Raw genomic sequence first — 26,388 nt, 5'->3', positions numbered from 1 at the left:
CGCTGAGAGGCATCTTCCTCTTCCATGGCGCCATCCAGGCCTGCTCCCACCACTATGGCTTATTTTTGGGGTATGTCTTATATTTTTTCAACCCAGGAAAATCCTGCCATGGCTTATTTTCTAGGTGCGTCTTATTTTATGAGAAACACAGTAGGGTGGGTTCACTTACGTGATTAATCCAGGAAGGAGAAAGAAATAGCAACCAAGGAAGAAATGATAGCAATGCACAAAGCACAGAAGCCACCAGGAGCAACCATGTTGCCAAAAAGGATTGCAAAATGCGCAAATAATTGAAAATGATCTAAGTCCCCCCCCCCCGAAGGGTAGTCCACCCAAATAAGGAACTTTTGTTTCAACCCCAAGTTCAAAGTGGGAAATATTGCTTGCCTATCTAGTCTAAGCCTAAAGTACTGCTTTTTGCATCTTGCCTTCAAGACAGCCTTAAATAAAACATTTTTTGGGGGGGGATAAGTTTTTGTCTTCTTTCATGCATTCCTTGACACTTCAACATTTAAAACTCAGTTTTGAAAAGTCGTTCCGTAAACGGGCTAGCAAAAGGAGAACAGAGTTTTGAATTCTTCCTTCACAAATGTTCCTGATTTCTGCCGAATTTTTCAAATGGGAAACGAAGCTGGCCATTTCAAAATCCTTGCCTCTTCTTCTCTCCAGTTGGCACCTGCAAGGGAGCCCAGCCCTGCATCTGTTCAGAGCCTCAAATGCCTCAAGAGGTGAAGTAGGAGCTCTGCATGGAGTACAGCTGGTCAATGGGGTTCCCCACTCTTGACTGCAAGGGCCCAGGTTCCACAGTTGTTAAGAAACAATCGCCCAGGTTGCTGAGGGAGGTGTCGTCACTGTCCATCTCACACAAAAGATGCTCAGAACCTTCAGAACAGAGAAAAAGATTTGTTCCGCTCAGGCACAATCCACTCACACAACACTGAAATGAACGGGAGCTGCTCAGGCGCAGAGCCGAGCTCTTGCGCCATTCTTTTTAATGGCGCTTGCGCATGAGAACTTCTTTCAGAAGTGCCATCAGAATGTTGACTAAGCCACTCTCATGTGTTTGAGGTAGCTAAACAGACATACAGTACCATCTGAATCAAGGATCTAGACCAGGCCTTGGCAGATGTTTAGAACTACAACTCCCATGATCCCTAGCTAACAGGACCAGTGGTCAGGGATGATGGGAATTGTAGTCCCAGACATCTGCAGGGCCAGAGTTTGCCTAGGCCTGATCTAGACGGAAACCAGACACATTTAAAATCTCAAGCTCTGCTAGCTTAAGCCTGGAAGCCCAAACCCAGCACAGATATTGTCTTAGAGGGCTACGGGCTCCTGACATCCTAAATTCACGTTGTTAAGGGGTTCCTCTTAGTCCGTCTGAGATGTTGCAATGGGACATATAGAAAAAAGCCGCTTCAGGCTCTGACTCAATTTACAGCTCCCTCAAAATGTGCAATAGGCAGGCCTTCCGGTCTTACCATAAGGGTGCATGTGGTCCCCTGGCATTTGTGGCGGAGTGAGTCCTTGCCGGAAGGGGTCTGAGCTGTAAACACTTTGATCAATGACCAATACTTGTTGTGGAGGTGGTTGCAAGGTGGTATAAGAGTTCATGATTCCTTCAAGGCCTGTGTTGTTGCCACTGTTTGTCTGAGCTGGAAGACAATGGCAAATAAAATGCATGAATTCATAAGATCAGTCTCCCGATACTTTATTATTTCACCTATGTCAGCAAGACTCTATACTGGTGCCTTTTTTCTTAATGAACTTTTTTCTTGAATTTCCAGTCCCAGGAGGTGTGAACTCTTTCCCAGCTCCCCTATTTTCCAAAGCCTTACCCAACCAACCCATATATGACTTCTCCTTTTTTTCTGTCTCGGAATAAATGAGTTAAACCATCCGTCGACTCAAATATGTGAGCTGCTTAAAGCCAGACCTACATATTATCGAGTTCATGAAAAATATAACTATAAGCTCCTTTGGAACTGGGATGCCAAGTTCACTGTAAGACAGGACTCATGTGTTTAATAATAATAATAATAATAATAATAATAATAATAATAATAATAATAATACCCCGCTCATCTGGCTGGGTTTCCCCAGCCACTCTGGGCGGCTTACAGCACATAAAAAATGGTCAGACATTAGACATTAAAAACTTCTGTAAACAGATGTCTTCTAAAAGTCAGATATCTGTTTATTTCCTTGACATCTGATGGGAGGGCATTCCACAGGGCGGGTGCCACTACTGAGAAGGCCCTCTGTTGCACAGAATGGAAAAACTTTTCCCATGTTCAACCCCCTTCTCTCCCCCCCCTCTCTTTCTCTCTCTTTTTCCATTCTTTGACATGCAAAAGAATCCTCAACATGTTCAGTCTTAGAGTCAGTCCAGAAAAGATGCTGAAAGATAAATGTCTGAATCTCAGACTGGAAACTCCTCTGCTTTTTCCACCACTGCTTTTCCAATTCATGTCCCCTCACCCACTCTGTGGCTGCTTTGAACCAGAGAGAGAGAGAGAGGGAGAGAGGGAGAGAGGGAGAGAGGGAGAGAGAGAGAAGACCCAGACATAATCTCCCAGTGCCTTGTTTTCATTGGCCCTTAATTCTTCTTATCATTAAACTAGATGTGTTCAGTGTTCAGGGTGGGAGTTGAGTAGCATCATACAAAAGAGGGGCCGTTGTGCTAGAAGAGTGACCTAAGCGTGGAAAGAAGAGTTGAGATGGGAAGCATGTTTCGCTATGTATAGTAAGGGGAAATTGGGAAGCAAAGCTAAGGGCCGAAAAAGCTATGGAGATTACAGTAGAAAACCCACGACAATCTGAGGAGAGTTCCCAGGTAGGACATGGCAGCCGAGAAGTCCTAGGAGCCAAGGAGAAGTGAATCATAACTTCTCCGTATCAATAGATTCTAGTTTTTCAAGGTACAGTGGTGCCTCGCTAGACGAATGCCCTGCTAGACGAATTTTTCGCTAGACGAATGGGTTTTGCAATCAGAGGTTGCCTCGCAAGACGAATTCATTTTGCAGAAAATTCGTCTAGCGAATCGCGGTTTCCCATAGGAATGCATTGAAATTCAATTAATGCGTTCCTATGGGCAATTTTTTTAAAAAAAATTCAATGCATTCCTATGGGATTCACAAGACGAATTTTTCGCAAAACGAATTGACTCACAGAACGAATTAAATTCGTCTAGCAAGGCACCACTGTAACAGTGGCAAGCATGGCACCCAAGAACTGAGTGTTGACGAAACCATGGGATAAGTCAAATCGATATTGTAGGGAGGACCATAGCTGTTCATGGCATGCTATTAAAGTCTCTGAGGAAATGAAATCTTGCCCATTGCTGGGGACTGGTTCACTGGCCCCCGAATGTTGTTGATGCCCTCCCTCCTACAGCGTGGCATATTCTGCCTTCTGGCTCAAGTAGGAGGCACAGAACAGAACCTGCATTTGAAAGGAGGGGAGCTAGGAAAGTATTCAGTCCTCCTGTCCAGCAACTCCGAGCGTCTCCGTGAAAAGAGAATCCACTTTCCATTTTCAGAATCCTGGCTGTCAGTGGTGGAGTTTAAAGGGAGAGGGAACAGGCAGGTCCCCTGGCAGAAGGGGGTTGGGGGGCAGACTTACCAGAAGTGAGTCTCTGTGTTGTTTGCTGATCTTGCTGTTGTTGCTGCTGTCGCCTTGCTAATTTCTTCATCTGTTACAAAAAGGGAGGGAAGGTTAGAACAAGCCAATATCCCCTCCTCTTCTTTTCTTAAATGGTGAGAGCTATTCTAGGTGTATGTGTGCATACACACACACACACACACACACACACACACACACACACACACCGCCTTTGTCTTGGCCTTGCCCACAACTGCTGTTGAGCTGCCCACAGCCACTCTGTCCTTGTCTATTTATTTATATTATACAATAGGTCTGGTTTCCTATACCCTTCAAGGGCTTCTGCCAGTGTGGTGTAGTGGTTAGAAGCGGTAGACTCGCAATCTGGGGAACCGGGTTCGCGTCTCCGCTCCTCCACATGCAGCTGCTGGGTGACCTTGGGCTTGTCACACTTCTCTGAAGTCTCTGAAGGGTATAGGAAACCAGACCCACTAACCTCACAGAGTGTTTGTTGTGGGAGAGGAAGGGAAAGGAGAATGTTAGCTGCTTTGAGACTCCTTCGGGTAGTGATAAAGTGGGATATCAAATCCAAACTCCTCCTCTTCTTCTTCTTCTTCTTCTTCTTCTTCTTCTTCTTCTTCTTCTTCTTCTTCTTCTTCTTCTTCTTCTTCTTCTTCTTCTTCTTTGCAGCTCAGCGCAACTATGCTAGACAGACCAATGGTCTGAAAGGCAGCTTCCCAAATCCAAGAATGCAGTCTGCAATTTGCCTATTCCTAGGACTACATTTCCTATTTCAGTGATGGCGAACCTATGACACGTGTGTCAGCACTGACACGCATAGCCATTTTCGGTGACACGTGGCCGCATGCTGAGACCTTACTTCTGGCTGGTGGCGGAATGTCGCAGGCGACGCACCTCTGGGGGCCTTGTGGACTTCCGGTGAGGCAAGATGGTGGCCAGCATGGAGCTGCGGAGCTCCTGAAAGTGACCAGCGCTGCAGGAGCTGCTGGACGGGTGCTTGAGACACTGAAACCGCCACCGCCCGGACACTGGGGACCACCAGTGCAGCAACCGGGGAGCTGCCGGACCCTACCCCCACCCCGTGAACCTGACGGACAGCCTTGAGGCACTCCGGAGGCGGAAAAAAGAAGCCCCTGCACAGGCCCAACCTGAGCCCACCTCCCCAGCGGCAGACCCATTGGAGGACGGCCCGAGCCCAGAGTCCCACTAGGAAAGACCTCTGGGTTTTGCCTTATTTTCCCCCCCTTTTAAATATTTTTTTAAAAATTATTTTCTTAAAAAAACTTTAATATTTTTTTCCTCCCCTTTTTCTTTTGTTTTTAAGGGGAAACAATTATACATTTTTGTTATTTGAACTATAAATATCGCGAAATTGTGTTTCCCCCCCCCCCCTCGAAGTGACACACCACTCGAGTTATGCTCGGGTTTTTTTGGCGAATTCTGACACACCAGGCTCACAAGGTTGCCCATCCCTGTCCTATTTAGATAGGTAGCCCTCCTATCTAAAAATGGATGAAAGGCCCCAGCGTCATTATGTAGTAAGTGATTCAAGGAGAAATGTTGTTACCTTAGCTCTTTGATTCTGGAACCAGACCTGAACAACTCGGACACTCAGACCCGTCTCGGCTGCTAAGGTTTCCCTTACCTTCAGGAAATGTCAGAACAGCAGACATGATTATTCGTTTAAACAGAGGCAAAAGGATCAGCAAAATACGAAATGTGTAGGACTTTCAACACAAATTTTCAACGTTTTCATAAAGGTTTTTTTCGTTGCAGAACAAAATCTCAACGTTTGCAGTTGCTCCCTAGACTTCTCACCAAAATTCAAAACCTTAAGAACTGGAAGTTTTTCGAGTTCGGCAGTCAGATTTCAAGCATGTGTCTCCAAACAGGGGAGCTGTGAAAACACATGGAATACTCTGCACAGTTCTGATCAGTGTGCACTAAAAGTGATGACGGGGATGAAGCAACTCCCCTAGGAGGAAAAGTTACAGCATTTGGGACTTGTTGGTTTAGAGCAAAGGCTAGTAGCAGGTTAAGTACGCTTCAGGTTAAGTACAGACTTCCAGAACCAATTGTGTACTTAAACCGAGGTACCACTGTAATTAAACAATATATCCTCTCCTGCCTCCCTGAACATTCCCACAGGGCACCTCACTGGTCATTGTGAGAACAGGATCCGGGAATAGCTGGGTTCTTATGTTCTAATGTAGGAATCTTTTTTCTAAACTAAACAACCCACAACTCTTTAGTTTTCCCTGCAGGTAAGGTGCTCTCAGGCTTGAGTAGGGCTACACAACTTGGAGTCCATCAGCACGTCATCTCCATACAGTGGCTCACGCCTGGGTCATTAAATCTCTCTTGTCCTTTTGCTGACTGCTCAGGAGTGATGGTCAAGTGCCTGGGAAATCACAAGTCTTGTCTGCCGGGCTGCATTCTGTTTAGTAGACCACATGCCTGAATCTGACTGCCACCAACAGAGCACAATGGCTAGGAATTATTAAGACAGGAGTCACTCTACTACGGCCATGGGATTCAACAACATCTTAGGCAGTGTAAACTGGCTACCTCTGGTGATTCCAGTGTTCATGGTGCCAGTTCCTTCTTATGATCAAACTGTACCTTCCTGCATGGTTTAGAAGACACTTCAAACGATGCCTTGAATGCCCGGCGCTGCTGGGTCGTCAAGATGGTCCGGGGTCGCTTCGGCCGCTTGTGGTCCTTGCTCTCCTCGGCTGTTTTCCCAGTGCCATCTCCCATTTTGCACAGGCTCCCTTCATCATCACTTTTACCTTAAAAGATTGGGAGAGGGGATAAAATCCCACACAGTGCGATTCATAGGCCAGCCTTTGCTTAAAATGAAACCCCCCCAAATTGCTTACCTTCCAAGTTCCGGACTGCAGAATCCGGGACCGGCAGCCATTTGACACCGGAAGTTGCGTCGATGTAACTTCCGGTGTCGCTTTGCCCTTTTATGGGCACCCAAAATGGCTGCCGCCGGCTTCAAAAATCGCTTGTGCGCATGTCAGGAAGTGCTCCGACGCAACTTCCAGTGACGCTCCGCCCATCTATGGGCACCAAAATGGCCGCCGCCAACACCGGAAGTGACGTCTATGCACTTCCGGACATGCGTACATGCGGCTTTTGAAGCTGGCGGCGGCCATTTTTGGTGCCCATAGAAGGGCAAATCGGAAAGAAAAAAATGGCCGCCGGCAGGAGAAAATAACGGAGAAAAATGGGAGACGAAGTGATACGGGGGACCACCGGGAAAAGGTAAGTAAAAAAGGGGTTTTCCCGGGGAAAACGGGAGACTTGGCAGCTATGCCAAATTGAGAAGCTGCATGGAAAAGCTTCATACGAACAGGAAGATGCTCAAAAATCCTTTCAGAATTTGCACAAGTAGGGCTACAAACCGCTCAGAAGCATTTGGTAAGGAAAGGAAAGACAGTGAAGAGAAGCCAGGGGTCCTGTGTTGCGATTTTTACAGGGGTGTGGCTGGGGTGGTTGTAAGGAAATAACAAAGCAGTCAAAAGAGGATTATGAGCTCAACTCAAATCTGGTTACACAACAAGTCAGCAGCCATCTCCCAGTGGCATAAATGGCTTCCTAAAGAAGGATATTTAAACATCCTTCTGCAAACTAGAAACAAGATGTTCAGACAGGCTGCTCTGGGCAAAGGTTTCAAAGCGGGAATGAGCCTTGCTCCAGTTGCCACTAATGGAACCTCAAACAGCCTAACCCTAACCCTAGATCCAGACCATTTCAAACTTTTAAAGTCAACAGTAACACTTGGAATGGCGAAAGGCTGGACTAGATGAATCCCAAACCGGAATTAAGATTGCCGGAAGAAATATCAACAACCTCAGATATGCAGATGACACAACCTTGATGGCAGAAAGTGAGGAGGAATTAAAGAACCTTTTAATGAGAGTGAAACAGGAGAGCGCAAAATATGGTCTTAAGCTCAACATCAAAAAAACCAAGATCATGGCCACTGGTCCCATCACCTCCTGGCAAATAGAAGGGGAAGAAATGGAGGCAGTGAGAGATTTTACTTTCTTGGGCTCCTTGATCACTGTAGATGGTGACAGCAGTCACGAAATTAAAAGACGCCTGCTTCTTGGGAGAAAAGCAATGACAAACCTAGACTGCATCTTAAAAAGCAGAGACATCACCTTGCCTACAAAGGTCCGTATAGTTAAAGCTATGGTTTTCCCAGCAGTGATGTATGGAAGTGAGAGCTGGACCATAAAGAAGGCTGATCGCCGAAGAATTGATGCTGGAGGAGACTCTTGAGAGTCCCATGGACTGCAAGAAGATCAAACCTATCCATTCTGAAGGAAATCAGCCCTGAGTGCTCACTGGAGGGACAGATCGTGAAGCTGAGGCTCCAATACTTTGGCCACCTCATGAGAAGAGAAGACTCCTTGAAAAAGACCCTGATGTTGGGAAAGATTGAGGGCACTAGGAGAAGGGGACGACAGAGGACGAGATGGCTGGACAGTGTTCTCGAAGCTATGAACATGAGTTTGACCAAACTGCGGGAGGCAGTGCAGGACAGGAGTGCCTGGCGTGCTCTGGTCCATGGGGTCACGAAGAGTCGGACACGACTAAACGACTAAACAACAACAACACTTGGAATTAAGCCCAGAGATTAACTGTTACCAAGTGGTTCTATATGTACAGGTTACAGTATCATGTGGTGATTTTTAGCTAACACTCAACCTATAGCTCAACTCCAAATGCTCTTTAAAAAATGTCCCCATTGCACCGGAGAAATCTCACCTCAAGGCTCTCAAAGCATGCATCATGGCAGCCAGAACTCCACTGAAGAGTAATTAAGCAGGCTTTTCCATGTGTGTGGAATGCCGGGACACTTTGCTTGGGAGAGGTGGAAGCTCTTAAGCCATCGGCCTCTATTACTGTAAGTAAATGTCTGGAATAAGGTAGTCATAATTTGGCAAGGTTGGCCTTTCAGTAAAATGTTTGGCACTAGAGTGTTTGTCTTCAATACTATGCCTCTTCAGGCTGCACATTGAGGGTGTGTGTGTGTTGCACTATTAAAAAAAAAAAGTTCCCTCATATTAACAGTTCCTTGCAAACAGAAAATGAGCACGGCAACGGAGAATGGTTCTGGCCCCAAACCCAGACCCAGCTGTGATAATTTTCAACTTGCACCGAGCATTTAAAAACGACAACAAATCTGCGGAGTGGTAAAAAACTTTCTGGGAAAGGATATATAATGAGCTAAAGAAACTGTTTAAGAAAACTTCTGTTAAAATACCAGAAGGCCTTTTGTTAGGTATACAGTGGTACTTGTAGTTATGAACTTATTTCATTCTGGAGGTCCGTTCTTAACCTGAAACTGGTCTTAACTAGAGGTGTGCTTTTGCTAATGGGGCCTCTTGCTGCCGCTGTGCTGCTGGCACACAATTTCCATTCTCATCCTGGGGCAAAGTTCTCAACTTGAGGTAACTCTTCCAGGTTAGTGGAGTTTGTAACCTGAAGCATTTGTAACCTGAGGCGTTTGTAACTCGAGGTACCACTGTAATAGGTGAAGAGATACCAAAAGAAGACAAAATACTTTTTATGTACACAACGATGGCAGCAAGAACGCTACTAGACCAGAGATGGAAGGAGGGAAAGGGCCGACTAGAGAGGAACGGCAGACTAAACTGATGGAGTACAGAGATGGCAATACAGACGGGAAAGATCAGAAACCAGGAAGACCAAGTGTTTCTGAACGACTGGAATAAAATTTTAATGTATTTAAAAGACCACTGTAAACCGTTAAAATCATTGGCGGGGATACAATGACCCTTGTAATGTGAAATGAACTTTGGTAACTATGAATATATAACAGATAGATAACAGTAAAAGATGCAGAATATTTTTCTTTGAATATGGAACTTTTGGAGGGAGGGAAGGGGGTCCAGAGGTTTGAAAGAACCTTTTGCTTTAATGTTTTGAAATGGTTAAAGTTAAAATGTATAAAAGTATGTAAAACCAATAATTTGTTTTATTAATCAAATAAAATTAAAATAACAACTCCTCACTTGCAGTCTGGACTAAGAATGGTCCATACTTTCACCTCAGTCCCAACTCCTGATGTGTTACATGTATGGAATAGGCCTGAGTAGAGTTCAAAATAGTAGCATTTTATTAATAAATAGTATTTGAAAACATCACCCATCACCTCCTGGCAAATAGAAGGGGAAGAAATGGAGGCAGTGAGAGATTTTACTTTCTTGGGCTCCTTGATCACTGCAGATGGTGACAGCAGTCATGAAATTAAAAGACGCCTGCTTCTTGGGAGAAAAGCAATGACAAAACTAGACAGCATCTTAAAAAGCAGAGACATCACCTTGCCTACAAAGGTCTATATAGTTAAAGCTATGGTTTTCCCAGTAGCGATGTATGGAAATGAGAGCTGGACCATAAAGAAGGCTGATCGCCGAAGAATTGATGCTTTTGAATTATGGTGCTGGAGGAGACTCTTGAGAGTCCCATGGACTGCAAGAAGATCAAACCTATCCATTCTGAAGGAAACCAGCCCTGAGTGCTCACTGGAAGGACAGATTGTGAAGCTGAGGCTCCAATACTTTGGCCACCTCATGAGAAGAGAAGACTCCTTGAAAAAGACCCTGATGTTGGGAAAGATTGAGGGCACTAGGAGAAGGGGACGACAGAGGACGAGATGGTTGGACAGTGTTTAGTCGGACACGACTAAACGACTAAACAACAACAACATTTGAAAACAATGAGTCCATTGCTCTAATAAAGTCAGTGTATGAAAGACCTATAGCTCCTGATTCTGAATATCTTTTTTAAAAGGAACCTCACACTGTGTTGCGTGTGTGCTTTCAAACATTCAACCATTTATTGTACAGTGCAGATTATGGGAAACTGGAGGCAATGAGACAAAAAGGAGTCAAGTTTGTGTCGTGCAAACACATGTTGTGCATTCCCACATATTTCAGAAACTAGGCAGACTCCTAGTTTGGACCAACTTCTGAAAATGCTCTGTATTTTGCAACTTTTAATTGAAAGGGCATCAAGTCTCAAGACTTGGACTCTATTCAGAATTGAACATATTTTTTAGCTGCTGGCAAATCACTGTCTCATTTTTACTACTGGATGATATTTTCTTAAAATATAGTGTGAATATTGTGTTATTGTTCAGGATTTCATTCCTTCCACAGAGTCTTAAAATTCCAAGTGGGCAACAGTGAATGTATCTTGTCCCTGTGTTTGCTGCAGGAAACAGCACAAGTGCTCGATAAACACACCTGATTGTGGTATGTAGTGTGACGCTGTTCCTAGACAAAGGTGCTTAAGATTTTTTCTGACTCTTCTAGCATTTTACAACAACAGGTTCCTCAGCAGCTAAATTTGCAATAAATTGATGATTCAAGAAAATGGAAGCCTATTGGATTTTTCAAATTCTGATATCCCACGTTGGGCTTCAAATTATTACGTTGGCCACTCTGAAATCAATCCCATTGGCGAAGTGACAATTGGTTGGTTTGTGTTTGGGGGCCAATCATTTGGGTAAGCATGAGAGTCCAGAACTTGGCACGGTCTCCATGCGCCTTGTCTGGTCTCCTGTCTGGGCTCGTAGTTCAGTGTCTACAATGCTGCCAGATTCTTAACTAGAGCAGAACACCTCCCTGGTGCTGTGTTTGCCCCTCGGCACATTATTGCTAGTAGGCGTTCCTGTTTCTCTTTCGCAGGATGACTAGAGAAACGGGCTGATCAAATATTTCCCACATCTGTCCATTGAGGTGAATGAAATAGGGAAATGCTTTGAAATGGATGGGGAAGGGGGGGGGGAGAACGGTGCAGAGAAGTCTGGGGGAATCCCAGAAAGAAAAGTGGCCGTGTTCCCCCACCACCCCAAACACCTGCTCGCCAAATCCCTCCAAATGATGGAAAGTTGATTCTGCTTTAACGTGGCAATGCTTTTAATTAACTCTGCCTTTCAAGCCTTCCTCGAACAGGGTAGGAATTAATTAATCTTTAAGACTCCTCCTGGTCACATGGGAAAGGACTACAGGCGGTTTATATTGTCTGCCGTGACCTCTGCGCAACCCCAAGGCTCACTGGGGGCGGCGGGGGGGGGGAATGATGAAGAACCGGCTTCGTGTATGAAGATGAAGAAATTCTTTGGTTAGAGGGAATTAGGGAAAAGGAGGGATGTTAGTACACTTTTAATTGGAAAGTGGGCTCCTCTTTCACAGGCGCCTGTTTACTTAGGCTTGGACGCTGGGGCTCAAGGGAAGGAGTCATTGAACTGAGGGCTTTGCAGATTATGGGCAGCATATGGCTTCCAGTGCTTTGCTCTTTATTTTCATTTTCTCATAAAGTAGTCCTAAGTTTGCATTGTGCTCCTTGTTCCCTTATGTTTCTGGCTGGGTCTTTAAAGACACCTATATGCTGACTGGTCAAGAATATGCCATAATCTCGTAGCCTTACAATTAAATGTCTATCTTCCTCTTAGACACGGAATGATAGAATCATAGAATTGTAGAGTTGGAAGGGACCACGAGGGTCATCTAGTCCAACCCCCTGCAATGCAGGAATCTTTTGCCCAACGTGGGGCTCGAACCCACGGCCCTGAGATTAAGAGTCTAATGCTCTACTGACTGAGCTATGGAGTGCTCCACATTTCTTTTGCTTTTTAGAAAACTTACATTCTGCCAGTCAACTCAAACAGGTTCTCAGGCCGGCTTGTAGCAAATCAGGACAGCCCTTTGAGAAGTTAAACTGAGAGGGTTACACTGAAATATAGAAAATATACTGGTGCTTTTAGTTTACATGTGAGAGCTTAATAGCCCAATCCTGCTTATGACTAGACTCTACTAAAGATAAAAGGGTAAAGGGGCCCCTGACCATTAGGTCCAGTCGTGACTGACTCTGGGGTTGCGCGCTCATCTCGCATTATTGGCCGAGGGAGCCGGCATACAGCTTCCAGGTCATGTGGCCAGCATGACAAAGCCGCTTCTGGCAAACCAGAGCAGCACATGGAAATGCCGTTTACCTTCCCGCTGTAGCGGTTCCTATTTATCTACTTGCATTTTGACGTGCTTTCAAACTGCTAGGTTGGCAGGAGCTGGGACCAAGCAACGGGAGCTCACCCCGTCACAGGGATTCGAACCGCTGACCTTCTGATCAGCAAGCCCTAGGCTCAGTGGTTTAACCACAGCGCCACCTGGGTCCCACTAAAGATAGTGAGACTTATTTTTGAGTAAATGTGGTTTAGGGTTGGTTTACACAACTTTGTTGTTTATCATCAGCATCTACATTTTAAAAAACCAACAACCACCCCAGTCTCTATTCAGGCCCAAATAAACAGAATTGATTAATTGTAATTCTGCAGCTTCACACCAGAAAACCCTTTAGAATGTCTTTGTTCAAGTATGACTACCTTAAGAGTGCTCTGGTTTCTGGATACTGCCATTTCTCATGTCAGATTTGGGTTCATTTATTCCAGAGGTAGTCCCATTTATTCCAGAGGTAGTCCCTTTCTGTTCCAATGGGACGGGTCTTCCCACACCACCACAAGCCAACTTTGACAGGCAGGCAGGGCCACCTAGCTCTCAACCAACTGAAGCCACAAGGTTGCCAGGTGATTCACAGGTAGGTCACTCACCTGCCAAAAGTAGTCCATGGGGGTGGGGAAGAGAGGCTTTAAAGCACCGTACAAGGCTTGCAAAGAGCACTGCGCAGTGCTTTTAAGCGCCAGTGATCAGCAGGCTTGAATTCCCTACTCTTCAGCAAATGGGCAGGAAGTTCAAGTCTGCAGGGATCGGCTGTGTGCAAGCTGCGCATGAGGAACTCAGCCGCACAGCCAAACCAAGCATTCTTGAACTGATGGGTGAGAGGTCCAAGCCTGTTTTCTGCACAGATCAGCTGTGCAGAACTTGCTCTTGCAGCCAAATTATCCACGCCTCTACCTGGCCAATTTTGCTCCACTGGTCTGTCGCATGAAGACTGGTCTTGTTTCTCCATTCCTGGCAGGTGATCAGACATATCACAGCGGAAGATGAGCAAGGGAAGCAATCTGTGATGTTGTGGCTGACACTGTTAGGTCCCGTAATAGTGTTGCCCGGGGAGATATGGGAGCAAACATGGCATCTTGCTTTGTGGTGGGGTTTGGTCTCTGTGTTTGTGCCTTTGTTATGTTGTCTGTACAGTATGTGGTCCAACTAGCAATGGAAAGTGTCTGAGGCTCAAGGGGCACTAGCTGCCTGCGAGCAAGTACAGGTCTACGAGCCAAGACCTGCAAGAGGGAAGTGTCATTGGCAAGGATTGGCTATAGACCACTGGAAGTATGTTGGAGAAGCTTTGGCTTTGAGCTGTAGATGACATCAAGTGGTGCTCCATTATCTTCTCTTCTAGGTCTGTAGTGTAGTAGAGCATAGCTGCCAAGTTCCGGCCTGAGAAATAAGGGACTGGACCGGAAGTAGCAGACCGGAAGTAGCGCTGCCGCCATTTTGGAACTGGGCAAAGCATGCTCAGAAGCTACTTTTGATGCTGCTCTGCCCTGTTCCAAAATGGCTGCCGCACCAGAAGTCACGCTGCAGCCATTTTGGAACTGGGCAAAGCAGCATCAAAAGTCGCTTCTGAGCATGCTCCGCCCAGTTCCAAAATGGCCGCCACGCCAGAATAAACCGGGGGAAAACAAAAAAATCCGTTTTTTCGGCTGGGGACAGCTGGAAAAACGGGGGTTTCCCGGGGAATACGGGAGACTTGGCAGCTATGTAGTAGAGATCTAGGTTTGCGCAATGAAAGAGGATTAAAGCAAATTTTTGATCCTTTGGGGGGGTGGGGAGGTCAGATTGTCCTTAGGAAAGAGACAGGTACGTGCACAGAAAAATGTGTGATAATGACACCTCCAGGCAGATAAATCAAAATAAATGCTCGTTGTCACATGATCTCCTCACTAACAAATCAGAAGCAATGCTCAGTAGAGAGTGGGCACCACAAAACCTCCACATGAAGCGTTGTGCAAGCAAATCAGGACAAATGCTCCATGAACCGGTCATCTGGAGAAGCCCTCAATGTCTATTCTTTTTGCATTCCATTTCCATGTGGCCTCCCTCCTTTACTTTTTCAGCCACTATATCTTTCCAATTTAGAATTACAATACACGGATCTGATGAAATGGGCTGTGGCCCACAAAGGTTTCTGCCACAATCCATTTCTGCCACAAGACTCTTTATTGCTTTTGCCTTATTCGCAGTGCTTGGCGTGACATCAGAGTTGGGGGCGTTGTGTTTAATTTCAGGAAATATTCCTGGAAGAAACCTGTGAATGGTAAACTCTAAGGGGCAATAAAAGACGCATGACAACCTGGCAACTAGCCGTGGAATGGGCCTGAGGCTCAATAGGCCAAGTCTGGCAGTCTCGGTCTTCTGCTCCACTGAGCCCAGTCTCCTTCGCAAAGAACGTGATGCAACTGCTCTCACTTCTGAAAACTCTCTGGGCAGAGCAATTGTGTCTCTTCAATCAAACCTGGCTCTTTCTCATTGCGTATCTAGTTACTTCACTCTATTTTACCACCCATCTGCCAGTAGATGGCAGCATTTTGCTGGTTTTTGTTCTACATGGCCGCTGTATTTTCTAATGTCACCTCTCTGTCAAAACTGTCATTATCAAAGCCATCACGGTGCTGTAATCCACCTGAAAAGTTTGGGATGTGGGCGAGTGTGAAAGAGAGAATCCGGTCCGTCCTACAATCCTAACCTTTCTCTGAAAAAGTTCTCATCCCCACTCTTGCCCCACAGCTGGCAAAAGAAGAAAACTTTTCCTATGTACATCCTTACTCGTTCCTGCTTTCTGTCTCTTATCTCTCTCGTTGTTCCAACCAGAGCCAAGACTCTGACATGGAGGGAGAGGAATGCCAGGAGGGCCAGTGGCAGAAACTGCACAAGTGTTAAGCCCCCAAGCAAACAGTCAGAAGCCTTTCAAACCAGAGACTGGTATCTCTGAAGGCAGCACCCGCTGAATCAGGTTCTCCCAAGGGATTGGCACCCTCAGAACCACAGGGGGTATGGAAAAGCTCAGAAGCTGCTGGAATTGCCTGTTCCTTGTGCTCTGTCCAGGGTACTGAAGGACCAGTTGCTAACTTCCTTTCAATGTTTCTTGGTTTCTGATTGGACATGCATTCCCTGCCCACTGCTCAGCACTGCCTGTCCTTGACCCCGACCAAAGATTTGGAAGGTGATCTTGAGATGGAAGAAGAAAACAAGGAGACAACCCAAGGATTAAAGTGTTGTAACAACGAATCTCACACTGAACGGATAGATGCATGCTTGAGTCATGACAAAGAAACGAAGGAAATCGTAAGAGGCAAGAAGGCTTCCTTTCGGAAAGTGGGAATCTTGACCAAATGAGAGCAAAAGGGGGGGGGACAAACTCAAGGAAAACATATATCAGCTGAAAATAAGACAAGCAAATAAAAAGAATGAGGAGGATATTGATAAAAACACTAAGATCAATATTTTAAAAATATTTAAATACATGAGAAGTAGGAAACAGGTCAAGGAGACCATTGGGGCATTAGATAACAAGGGGCTGCAGACCCAGTAGATCCCCGAGATCTTCCCAAGAGGCTTTGTTGATTGTGCCGCAACTTGGGGAACATCATCTGGTCACCCTATAAAAGTGAGTGTTCTCCGTAGTTGTGCCTGTCCTCCGAGATACCTTCCATCCTTGGACTCAGGAGGCATCAACTGTTGGGTGTTTTGTTTCTGGCATTCATGATAAGCTGGCTTGCCTTGAATGGTATGAGATATCTGTACTATTTTAAAAATTGAAATGGTGTTGAATGCATTTTTATTTACTTCTTTATAAACTGATTCAATATTTATTCGCAATGATAAGTGGGGGGGGGGGTAAATTGGGCAGTTCAAGACAATGCACGGGACTTGACAGAGTCCAAGACCTAGTTTTAACTGAGTTTACAAAACTACCTTTGGGCTGGGGCTGGGCTGCTTCAGTTTGTGGCTGTTGGGCCACAATATTTATTGCTCCTCCTTGCAAAGCAATTCCCTGCGCACGGAAAACTAACATGCTGGGGAGAACTCGGACACAGTCCAGAAACAGGTTACCTGCTTGTGAGGGAACATTCTGCACAGAGTTTTTTTATGGATTAAGTAGATATGGAGTTATTTTAATCAGATACAGGTTGGTTGGTTCGTTGGTTCGTTGGTTCGTTGTTTGTTTGTTTGTTTTAAAGTTAGGTGTATGTTATTCTATTGCTTTTAAGTATTGCTCCCTTCCCCTGGGGTTGGTGTGAATCAGAAATAAATAACAGATATTTTGCAGCCCAGAGGATTTCGAATTATAAAACTAAGAACAGACTGAGGAATGTCACCGGGGAACATTTGATACCCTGACCCCCAAATATCGCAACAAGAGCCCTTCTGCGGCACACAGTAACCAGCGGCACCCTTAAGACCCCCTTACCAGAATCAGACGCCGTTGGGCTCACTAGGCTGAGGAGTTCGCGCTCCTTCTCATAGTCGCTCTTGCAAAGCAGCTGGTCCTCCTTCAGGACAAACTCATCCCCCTTCTGAAGCTGCTTCTCGCAGACGCAACAGCAGAAGCAGCCCACGTGGTACACGCTTTTTTGGGCTCGCATGACGAACTCGCTGGGGGCAATTGCTCCGAAGCAGCTGCTGCACTTCACTGCAAAGAGTCTGCCATGCAAAAGACCCAAAGCAGAGTGTTAGGTTTAGGCCTCGGTTGGGGTGGTCAGCTCAGCAGTGGGTTTTGGAACAGACCCCATTACTCCCTTACGTTGCCTCCCCCCCCCCCCAAAGTTAAGGCTATCTTGTGCTGGCAACGGAAGGCAGAAATTGCTTGTTTTTCTTTCTCCGCGTTGACATTGCCCCAAGCTTGTGCTTTAATCTTGCTTTTACTGACAATTTTGTTGTGTCATTGAATTTCAGTTCAGGGCAACTAGGGTGCCCTCTGGATTTCTGAGGAAAATCTCATTCTAGAACACAACTAGCCAAACACCCACCAGTTTGTAGCCCTTATGCCATGGGTTGGAGGGAATATCAACCTTTGAGCTTCTTGGACCTTGCCATAGCCATGGGGCAAGGTGGCAAAGCCTTGAACTAATCTGAACTAAGGCGTTAAAATATATCCTGGACTGTGTGCTGCTCCAGATTGTGGCGGGAGCAGAAGGGGTGGGGAAGGACCCAAAGTTTCTCCACCTTAAATAACACACTGCTTTCTCCTAAAAGGCAAGCAGGCCACAGAGAAGAGCAGATCTCGTCTTTCAGAAACAGGGTTGCCATTGCAAACTTTTGATTTTGAAAATTCTGGCAAGTGGGCTGCACCTGTGACAGGTTAAGGGTTGAGGCCACATGAAGAAACAGGTGTGAGAGTAATCCCTTTAATCTACTGCTGCCAGATCACCATATAGCTCTGCCCTCCCAACACAACAAACACACATGTAGTGCATGGATCTGACAGCTCACGAGAGCCAGGGGGGATCACAAACCCAGACTTCAGTCTCACATGCAGCAATGCGGGAAAGTGAGCTCAGAAACCTGAAGGTAGGGTTGCCAGACTCACCAGAGGACAGGACTTCTGTGCCTTTAATTGCCCTGCTCTCTTTTGAGTCTGGAAACCTTAAAGAGAAACCAGCAGACCCCTTGCTTGGAAATTAAACAAAGGGTCTGCTGGTTTCTCTTTAAGGTTTCCAGACTCAAAAGAGAGCAGGGCAATTAAAGGCACAGAAGTCCTGTCCTCTGGTGAGTCTGGCAACCCTACCTGAAGGGGCAGTAACATGTCAATCCAGAAGCAAAAGGTTGCAGCAAAGACGGGAGTTCATGACTGACTGTTGGACCTGTACTGATAACATTGCAGAAATTATTATGAAGTATAAATAAAGAGCACAACAAACATTCTTAAAATACACTGCTTGCCTTCCAGTTAGATCTTGAATTTATCCAGACCTGGGCACCTAAACACTGGTTGCCGCAAATCTCTGCTGACTTAAAACACTTCCCTGTCATCTGAAATATTGCACATGATCTTGTACTGGATTGCCAGCCTAAGATCAACTGATGAAAGACCTACAGTACAACTCGTTTAAGACTCAAGAAACTTGAATTCTTGACATGGTTTAAGGTTGCCATGGCAAGAGAGCAGGGCTCTTGTTTCTTTAACAGCTGCGTAACTGGCAGAAATTCAACTGGTTGGCCCTTTTTCTAGATTTTCTTTATGGGTTCGCCTATAGACATGCTGTGCCTATCAATCATATTGCTCATGTTCAGCTCCTGGTTGATCCCCTCCAGCCCATGAGTCAACGACCCTTTATGGGGTGGGAAGTGGGGGCGGCTTCCAATCCCTGCCTTATGCTTACTGAAACAAAGAGGGGATTAGAGGGGATCTCACCTGGTTACGGCCTCCTCCACTATGCTGAGGTGTATGTTTTTCTTTCTAATTTTGCATCTATAAATACAGTATAAATAAGCATATGCAAATTTTCATGCAAATTGTGCCCTCCTTTGTGGCTCCAATCCACATACAGTGAACATGCACAGCAAAAAGTAAAAGGTAAAGGACCCCTGGACGGTTAAGTCCAGTCAAAGATGACTATGGGGTTGCAGCATTCATCTTGCTTTCAGGTGGAGGGAGCCAGCGTTTGTCCACAGACACTTTTCTGAGTCATGTGGTCAGCAGGACTAAACCGCTTCTAGCACAACAGGACACCGTGAAAGAAACCAGAGCGCACGGAAATGCCATTTACCTTCCAGCCAGAGCGGTACCTATTTATCTACTTGCACTGGTGTGCTTTTGAACTACTAGGTTGGCAGAAGCTGGGACAGAGCAACCGGAGCTCACCCCGTCATGGGGATTCGAACCGCCAACCTTCCAATCAGCAAGCCCGAGAGGCTCAGTGGTTTACACCACACTGCCACCCGTGTCCCATCTTGCTGGCATCCCTGTTGTCCAGGGAGGAAGTTTACTACCTCATCTGCTGTTTGAATGAACTAGGCCTAGTCCTAGGGATGTTGCTCCAGAACACAGAAGCTGCTATGACAAATCTTCTATGCCCCCAAGATGCCCATTTTAAAGGTCAATTCATGTCTCTCTATCTCAATCATTTGGATCTCTTAAGCATTCCTATTAGTGACCATTACGGCAAAACTCTGCAAGAGCTAGGCTTGTTTAGCTAGAGATATGACAACTTTAATAGGGCACTGTGGGTTAAACCACAGAACCTAGGGATTGCCGATCAGAAGGTCAGCGGTTCGAATCCTCGTGATGGGGTGAGCTCCCGTTGCTTGGTCCCTGCTCCTGCCAACCTAGCAGTTCGAAAGCAGTTCAGCAAGCCCTAGGCTCAGTGGTTTAACCCACAGAGCCACCTGGGTCCCTTTATTTATTGTAATTATTGTAAGCTCTTTCCTTCCCGATGATTATTTGTGCTGAGCTGAACATAGCATGCACAAACTTTTGTGGAGCCATTTCCAGCAACTTGGGGAGGATGGGGCTTAGCAAATGCTTACACTTTTCTATTGGGTGGGGTCTTACCATCATTGAAGCAGCAGAAGTCCCCACCCCCACCCCAGTAAAAATGCTTTCCTGCTACTTCAAGCTGTGGCAGAGCAGAGCAGCACAGCAGACTGTCCTTAATTTTGATGGCAATGTCCAAGAGGGGAGAAGAGTAGACATAGACGGTAATGTTTTCATTGTGGAAAAGCAAATCGAAAATCACGGCAGCCTTGTCAATAATGCCACCCGCCCCTGAAAAGTACAGTGGTGCCTCGCTAGACAAATTTAATTCGTTCCATGGGTCTTTTCTTATAACGAAAAAATCGTCTAGCGAATCCCATAGGAATGCATTGAATTTTTTTTGAATTTTTTTTGCCCATAGGAACGCATTAATTGAATTTCAATGCATTCCTATGGGAAACCGCAATTCGCTAGACGAATTTTTCATAAAACGAATTCGTCTAGCGAGGCAACCTCCGCTCGAAAAATCCTTTCGTTAAGCGGAAATTTCGTTAAGCAGGGCATTCGTTAAGCGAGGCACCACTGTATTTGAATTCACCAAGCTCTCCAAAATCATTCCAGTCTCAGGTTGCATTTTCAGCCTACCCACCAAAACAGCCTAGGCCAAATACTCCAGCTTTACCCCAAGGTATATACAGTGGTACCTTGGCAGGGCCGCCCCTAAGGCAAGGCTGGGTAGCGCAATGCACCAGGGCACCGGGCCGCCAGGGGGCGCCACGCTGTTGTGCCCGCGGCAGCCGCGCAGCGCTCACCAGACAGCCCAGCCGCCCTCCCGCTCACCCTGCTCCTTGCCTCCCGCCTGCCCGCCCGCCACGGGATCGGGTCCCAGCCTCAGCCTGGCGGGTCGGGTTGGGGGCATGTGGAGGACAAGAGGCCTGGCGCTGCGCAGCACCACCACCACCCCCAGCAGAGGCCTCCGCGCAGGAGGAGGAGGCACCGGCGACCCAGAGGACAACCAGGCAGCCCGGCCCTCCCGCTGCGGCGCCCCTGAGCCCGGCCCACCCTCAGCACCCAGCCCGCCCATGCCATGTCACTCCTCTGCATCCGTGGTGAGTTGGGGGGGCAGAGGGACCTTTGCGCCACGGCGCCCAATGTGGTTAAGACAGGCCTGTACCTTGGTTGACCAACTTAATCTGTTCCGGATTCTTAAACCAAGGTGTGCTTTTCCATAGCAGCGAGGGGGGGGGGACTCAATTTACAAATGGAACACACTCAACAGGAAGCGAAACATGTTCTTATTCCAAGGCAAAGTTCACAAACCAAAACACCTACTTCGGGGTTTGCAGCGTTCTTAATCCAAGTTGTTCATAAACTAAGCTGTTCTCAAACCAAGGTACCACTGTATCTGCTTTTTCATATTTAAAGTGCCCCCCCCAGACCTTCATTTCATGTATTATTTATTGTTCCAAATATTGAAAAATCAAAATAAATTACTGATCGAAACAACAGCAAAAGAAGCCAGGCTGATTAAGAAAGGGGGCTTCTTGCCCCTGCAAAATGGACCACCAGTGGTTGTTGCTGGAAGAAATGAACAATGAAAATGCAGACAGACAGCGTCAAGGCGCTGCACCACCACATCATATCTCAAATTCAGCCCAGGGAGGAAGAAAAGATAATCTTGTACTCCTGGCCAGGGATAGCAAGAGGAGGTACGATCCTGTGGTAGACACTGCACTGAGCTGCCTGGTAACAGGAGACATGAGAATGAGCTTGACCCACTGACGGATGGGAGATTCCTTCGCTGACTTTCTGAAGCACCACTTAACTCTGACAAGCCTGTGGTTTTTGTAAGATGAGCTAACACCACACTGGATATTGTGCTATGCCAGATATTTGGCTCTCATTCTGCCGAGAAGATGCAGAAAACAAAATCCACCATATGGTGAAGCTAATTGCAAACACTTGCTGCTCTTACTGAGGGTCCTATTTTTCAAAGTCTGCTGAGATCTAGCAACAGCAGCAGTGAGAGCACCCAGCAAACATGTGTGCTCTTTTCATGCAGCCAGGGCCCTGCCACACTAGAGGCAGAGATCAGCACTCCAAATGGTTCGTAAGGACAAAACGTATCTCCTTTCCCTCCCTCGCCCTCTCAAACCGCGGGTGGACAAGTGCTGCCACACAATCTCCACTAATGGTGACGTCACAAATTACACGAGGATGAGATGAGAAGTCAACTAGCCTATTCCTCTCCACCCGCCCGCCCCCCACCCCTCGTTTTCATTTCATTATTTCATTACTTGATAGGGTAGAGGCCACAGGCTATCACCAAATCTAACACCTGATATAAAACTATCCAGGGCAACTGAAGGAGTTACAATCAGCTACAATTGATGATACATTTGCCTTCTTTAACTGACTTTCCTTGGCAAGGAGCATTAATTGTGAAGCTATCACAGATGGAACGGGGCGGGGGGGGGAATAGATGGGATTTGCAAGGCTGCCCCTCCCAATGAACAACATTTTCCTGACATGACAAAACAGACAAGAACGTGATTGACGGGGGCTTCTAGATTGTTGTTTGTTACCATGATAGTTGTGTGTGCCGCATTTGAAGAATGACCTTCAAATCCCTCCAGAACAGGCCGTGGAGAGTCAGAAATTCCATGATAAATACTGGATGGACACAACTCAAGAACTCCCTCCATCTCCTTATCCCGCAGCTTTAGCTGCCATAAATGTGCATAATGCGTTTTCCCCATTTAAAAGGAAATGGAAACCCGGGGGGGGGGAGAAGGAGAAACAAACTGCTCCCCCCAAATTAGGTTGCTTGGAGGGTGGTCCCCCTGCCCCCGCCAGTGCAGTGCTTAGAAAAACACAGAAGGGGCAGTTGGAGGGTGATCCTATCCTGTGGGCTCTCGGCAGCTTATAGCAATTGCATCAGAATCCATTGCTGTCTCCAAAGGACTCACCATTTATTAAGTTTGAAGGCTTGAGGAAACAAAGACGGGCAAAGAGAAAACAATAAATTCCATCCACACCCTATTCCTTTCCTTGCTGTGCTTATTCTCTCCTAAGTTTCTTTCAAAACACAAAATTTCTTCTACGGTAGTTTCATTTCCCCATCTAATTTTTTTTTTTTACCACAAATGCACAATTAAAAGGAAATGAAATAATGACAAAACTTTGGTTCGTTTAGGCTTCTTTTACCATGTTGGAATGATCAATGATGTGGATATACCGTAAACCAATGCTGTCAACCTTTCTTTCTGATATTTGGTAAGTCTTGAGGAGACTCTGAGTTTGAGATAATAACAGATTGCGTTGGTTGGTTTTCTGGGTTGTGGATTGGAGGTGCTGTTTTCCAGTTCCGTTCCTCCTGGAGGATTGGTCGCAGAGGGTGTTGATATTGGGCAACTTCGGTTCTGCCCCTTGATATTGACATTATGGGATCCCTCAAGTATCCATCGTGTTCAACTTTCAAATGAAGTCAGAGGATATGGAGACTGGTGTCAGCGATACACCGATAGCGCCCAGCTCTATCCGTCTTCCCAAGCTGAGCCAAGTGTGGCACAGAATGGGGACATGTTTGGAAGCAAAAATGCCCCAGAGGAGAGTAAAAAAATACTGAAACTCAATCTTGACCAGGCAGAGGGGCTGTTGGTTGGTGGCTTGTCTGGCCAGAGACGTGATATTCAACCAACTTTCAAAGGGCCTGTACTTTCCTTGAATAATAAGGGGTGCATTCTGGGAGTGCTGTTAGGTTAGAAAACCACTCCTGTTCCACAAATTTGTCAAATCCTCTTTTAAACATTCTAAGTCAGGATCAACCCAATGTCTTTTTGGCAATTAATTCTGAAAGTTAATTATGCACCATGTGATGAAGCATATTATCTCGTCCATCTGGAATTTACTGTGACTGTTCTTTCCCTCCCTCTCCTAATACTGGAATTTGGTGACTGTGAGTTCCAGTATTAAGAGAGGAAGGGAGAGAGCATCACTCTGCCACTTTTTTTTGCACTTCATGCCTAATGCTGGGACCTTATGAATACTATTTATTATTTTTCTGTACCCCACCTTTCCACCAAATGGTGCTCAAGGTAAAACCAAAGAAGGCAAAACTCCACTAAAATCAATTTTAAAAATCAATTGCAACCTCTTTTTCAGGTCAGCCTACGGGCCAAAGTCCTGTCTAAATAAAAGCATGTTTATTCTGCCAGCAGAAGGTCACCAAAGATGTGGCCATCCTTCCTTGCAAAGCTGATAACAACACAAACAACATAACAGGCTGTATGTAACTATATAAATTCTTTTAAAATGTGATTCATCATATCATATCAAAATATATGGTTCTATAGACCAACTTATCATATAAATGAAACAAATTATGAGAAATTAAAGTCCAGCAGATATATCAGGAAATACAATCTATTCAGTTCTTAGGTTGGCAATATCCACGGTGTGGAATTCTTATATCAATCTTGTAATGTTCCTTGCAAAGCTGGCAATGGAGGCAACCAAACCAAAATTTCAGTCTTGTCTGAATTTATTTAAGGGGGAGGTTTAAAGGTCTAAATGGCCTCGGTCCAGTATACCTGAAGGAGCGTCTCCACCTCCATCATTCTGCCCGGACACTGAGGTCCAGCGGTGAGGGCCTTCTGGTGGTTCCCTCACTGCAAGAAGCCAGGCAGAGGGCCTTCTTGGTAGTGGCACCTGCCCTGTGGAACACCCTCCCACCAGATGTCAAAGAGAAAAACATCTACCAGACTTTTAGGAGACATCTGAAGGCAGCCCTGTTTAGGGAAGCTTTTCGTGCTTAACAGACCATTGTATTTTAATATATATATTTTTAATTTTTTTTTAATAAAAAAGAAGGGGGAAAGAAGAAGAAAAATAAAATGAAGGATATAAGATAAGATTATGGAAAATAGTAACACAACTGAAGAAGAGAAAGTAGAATATTGAACGAACAAAATCACGCATAGGAGAGGGGGAGTGTGGGGGAGGGATAACGAGATTGGAAAGGGGTTTGATAAATGTCATGTATGTAATGGATGTTTGGTTTTATTCTGTGTAAAAAAATTGAAATTGTGTATTTTAAAATTTTGTTGGAAGCTGCCCAGAGTGGCTGGGGAAACCCAGCCAGATGGGTGGGGTATAAATACATTATTATTATTATTATTATTATTATTATTATTATTATTATTAACAACACACAACTGAGGGTTACCATGGTCAGTCCTTTATATCTTTGTAGTGTTCTCTTTCTGTAAATAAAATATCGCCATTGTCAAGTAAACAGATTGAAGTGGGACAATTTCTGAGGTTGCTAGCACAACCCTTATCTCTCTCTGCCTCTCCTACCTCCTCCCCCCCCCCCATGCCCCTGTGGTGGACAAACGTCCATTTTACTGCCTGGCAACGGGGTAGGGGCTAAGCCTGCAAAAATATGAGTGTTTTTTGGCTGGAGTACCGGAGGGCCTGCAGCCCTACCGAGAGAGAAAAATTAAACACCCCATGCCATGGCTCCAGAAAGGGGAAGAATTAGGTTTCATACCGTGAAGGCTGGACCATGGCATTCTTTAGCTAATGCTTAACAAACCCTTCAACAAAAGGAGCCAACTTAGCTGCATGTTTGTAAAATGTATTCTCAGCAGAATCAGGTTTATTGGAGAATTTTGTGGTCCCCAACCCCACCCCCTTTTCTCTGCATCCCTTCCTTGACTAAATTCATGCCCATTCATGCCAACAGCGCAACATTTCATGCTCTGAGAGGTTTAGCTACCAGGGCAAAAATTAGGTATATCGGAAAAACTCCATTAATTTCAGCTATAGCACAAATGCCCCTAGCACATGAATGCGCGGCAAAGAAGACAAGAAATAACGCCCGTATAAAATATATATAAAAAACCACTTTATGTTTCCCTACTAGCGGCTTGAAATAATGAATGAAGAAATATCAGAAAGCAAATCGCACTATTGCTGCTATTAGGCCACGTTACACTGGGAAGAACTCCTGCTCTAACCACACTGGGAAATAAACAGAATACAGTACAGTATATGTGTGTGGTGTTTGTCGGAGGGCAGGTATCGAAACCTTCCATCCCCAAATCAAAGACATAAAATGTGCACCAGTTGGAGACAGACAATAGATTTTAAGGGAGAGGACAATATTACAATAAAGCTGCCATTGCCTGGGTTATACCTACTCATTTGTGTGTACTGTATGCCCATGTCCTATGAGTCTCTCTAGCAAAACAAGTCCTGCAGGTTTGTACGACGATAGGG

General features: G+C 45.7%; 1 protein-coding gene across 2 annotated transcripts in view; it reads right to left on the bottom strand.

The window, feature by feature from the left end:
- Nucleotides 1-665: 665 nt before the first annotated feature.
- The window catches only part of LMX1A (LIM homeobox transcription factor 1 alpha), a 76,979-nt gene continuing 51,256 nt past the window's right edge, over nucleotides 666-26,388 (bottom strand). For both annotated transcript variants that reach the window (XM_035123275.2, XM_088673718.1), the window contains exons 3-8: nucleotides 17,098-17,330; nucleotides 6,247-6,416; nucleotides 5,192-5,269; nucleotides 3,625-3,694; nucleotides 1,482-1,655; nucleotides 666-882 (exon numbers count right to left, since the gene is read on the bottom strand). In XM_035123275.2, coding sequence (XP_034979166.1) covers nucleotides 722-882; nucleotides 1,482-1,655; nucleotides 3,625-3,694; nucleotides 5,192-5,269; nucleotides 6,247-6,416; nucleotides 17,098-17,330 — 886 coding nt within the window. In that variant the 3' untranslated portion in view covers nucleotides 666-721. The remainder of the gene's footprint in view (nucleotides 883-1,481; nucleotides 1,656-3,624; nucleotides 3,695-5,191; nucleotides 5,270-6,246; nucleotides 6,417-17,097; nucleotides 17,331-26,388) is intronic.

This window comes from Zootoca vivipara, chromosome 7, assembly GCF_965207765.1.
Source record: "Zootoca vivipara chromosome 7, rZooViv2.hap1.1, whole genome shotgun sequence".
Classification (NCBI taxonomy): Eukaryota; Metazoa; Chordata; class Lepidosauria; order Squamata; family Lacertidae; genus Zootoca; species Zootoca vivipara.
This window is presented reverse-complemented; position numbering and strand designations above follow the sequence as displayed.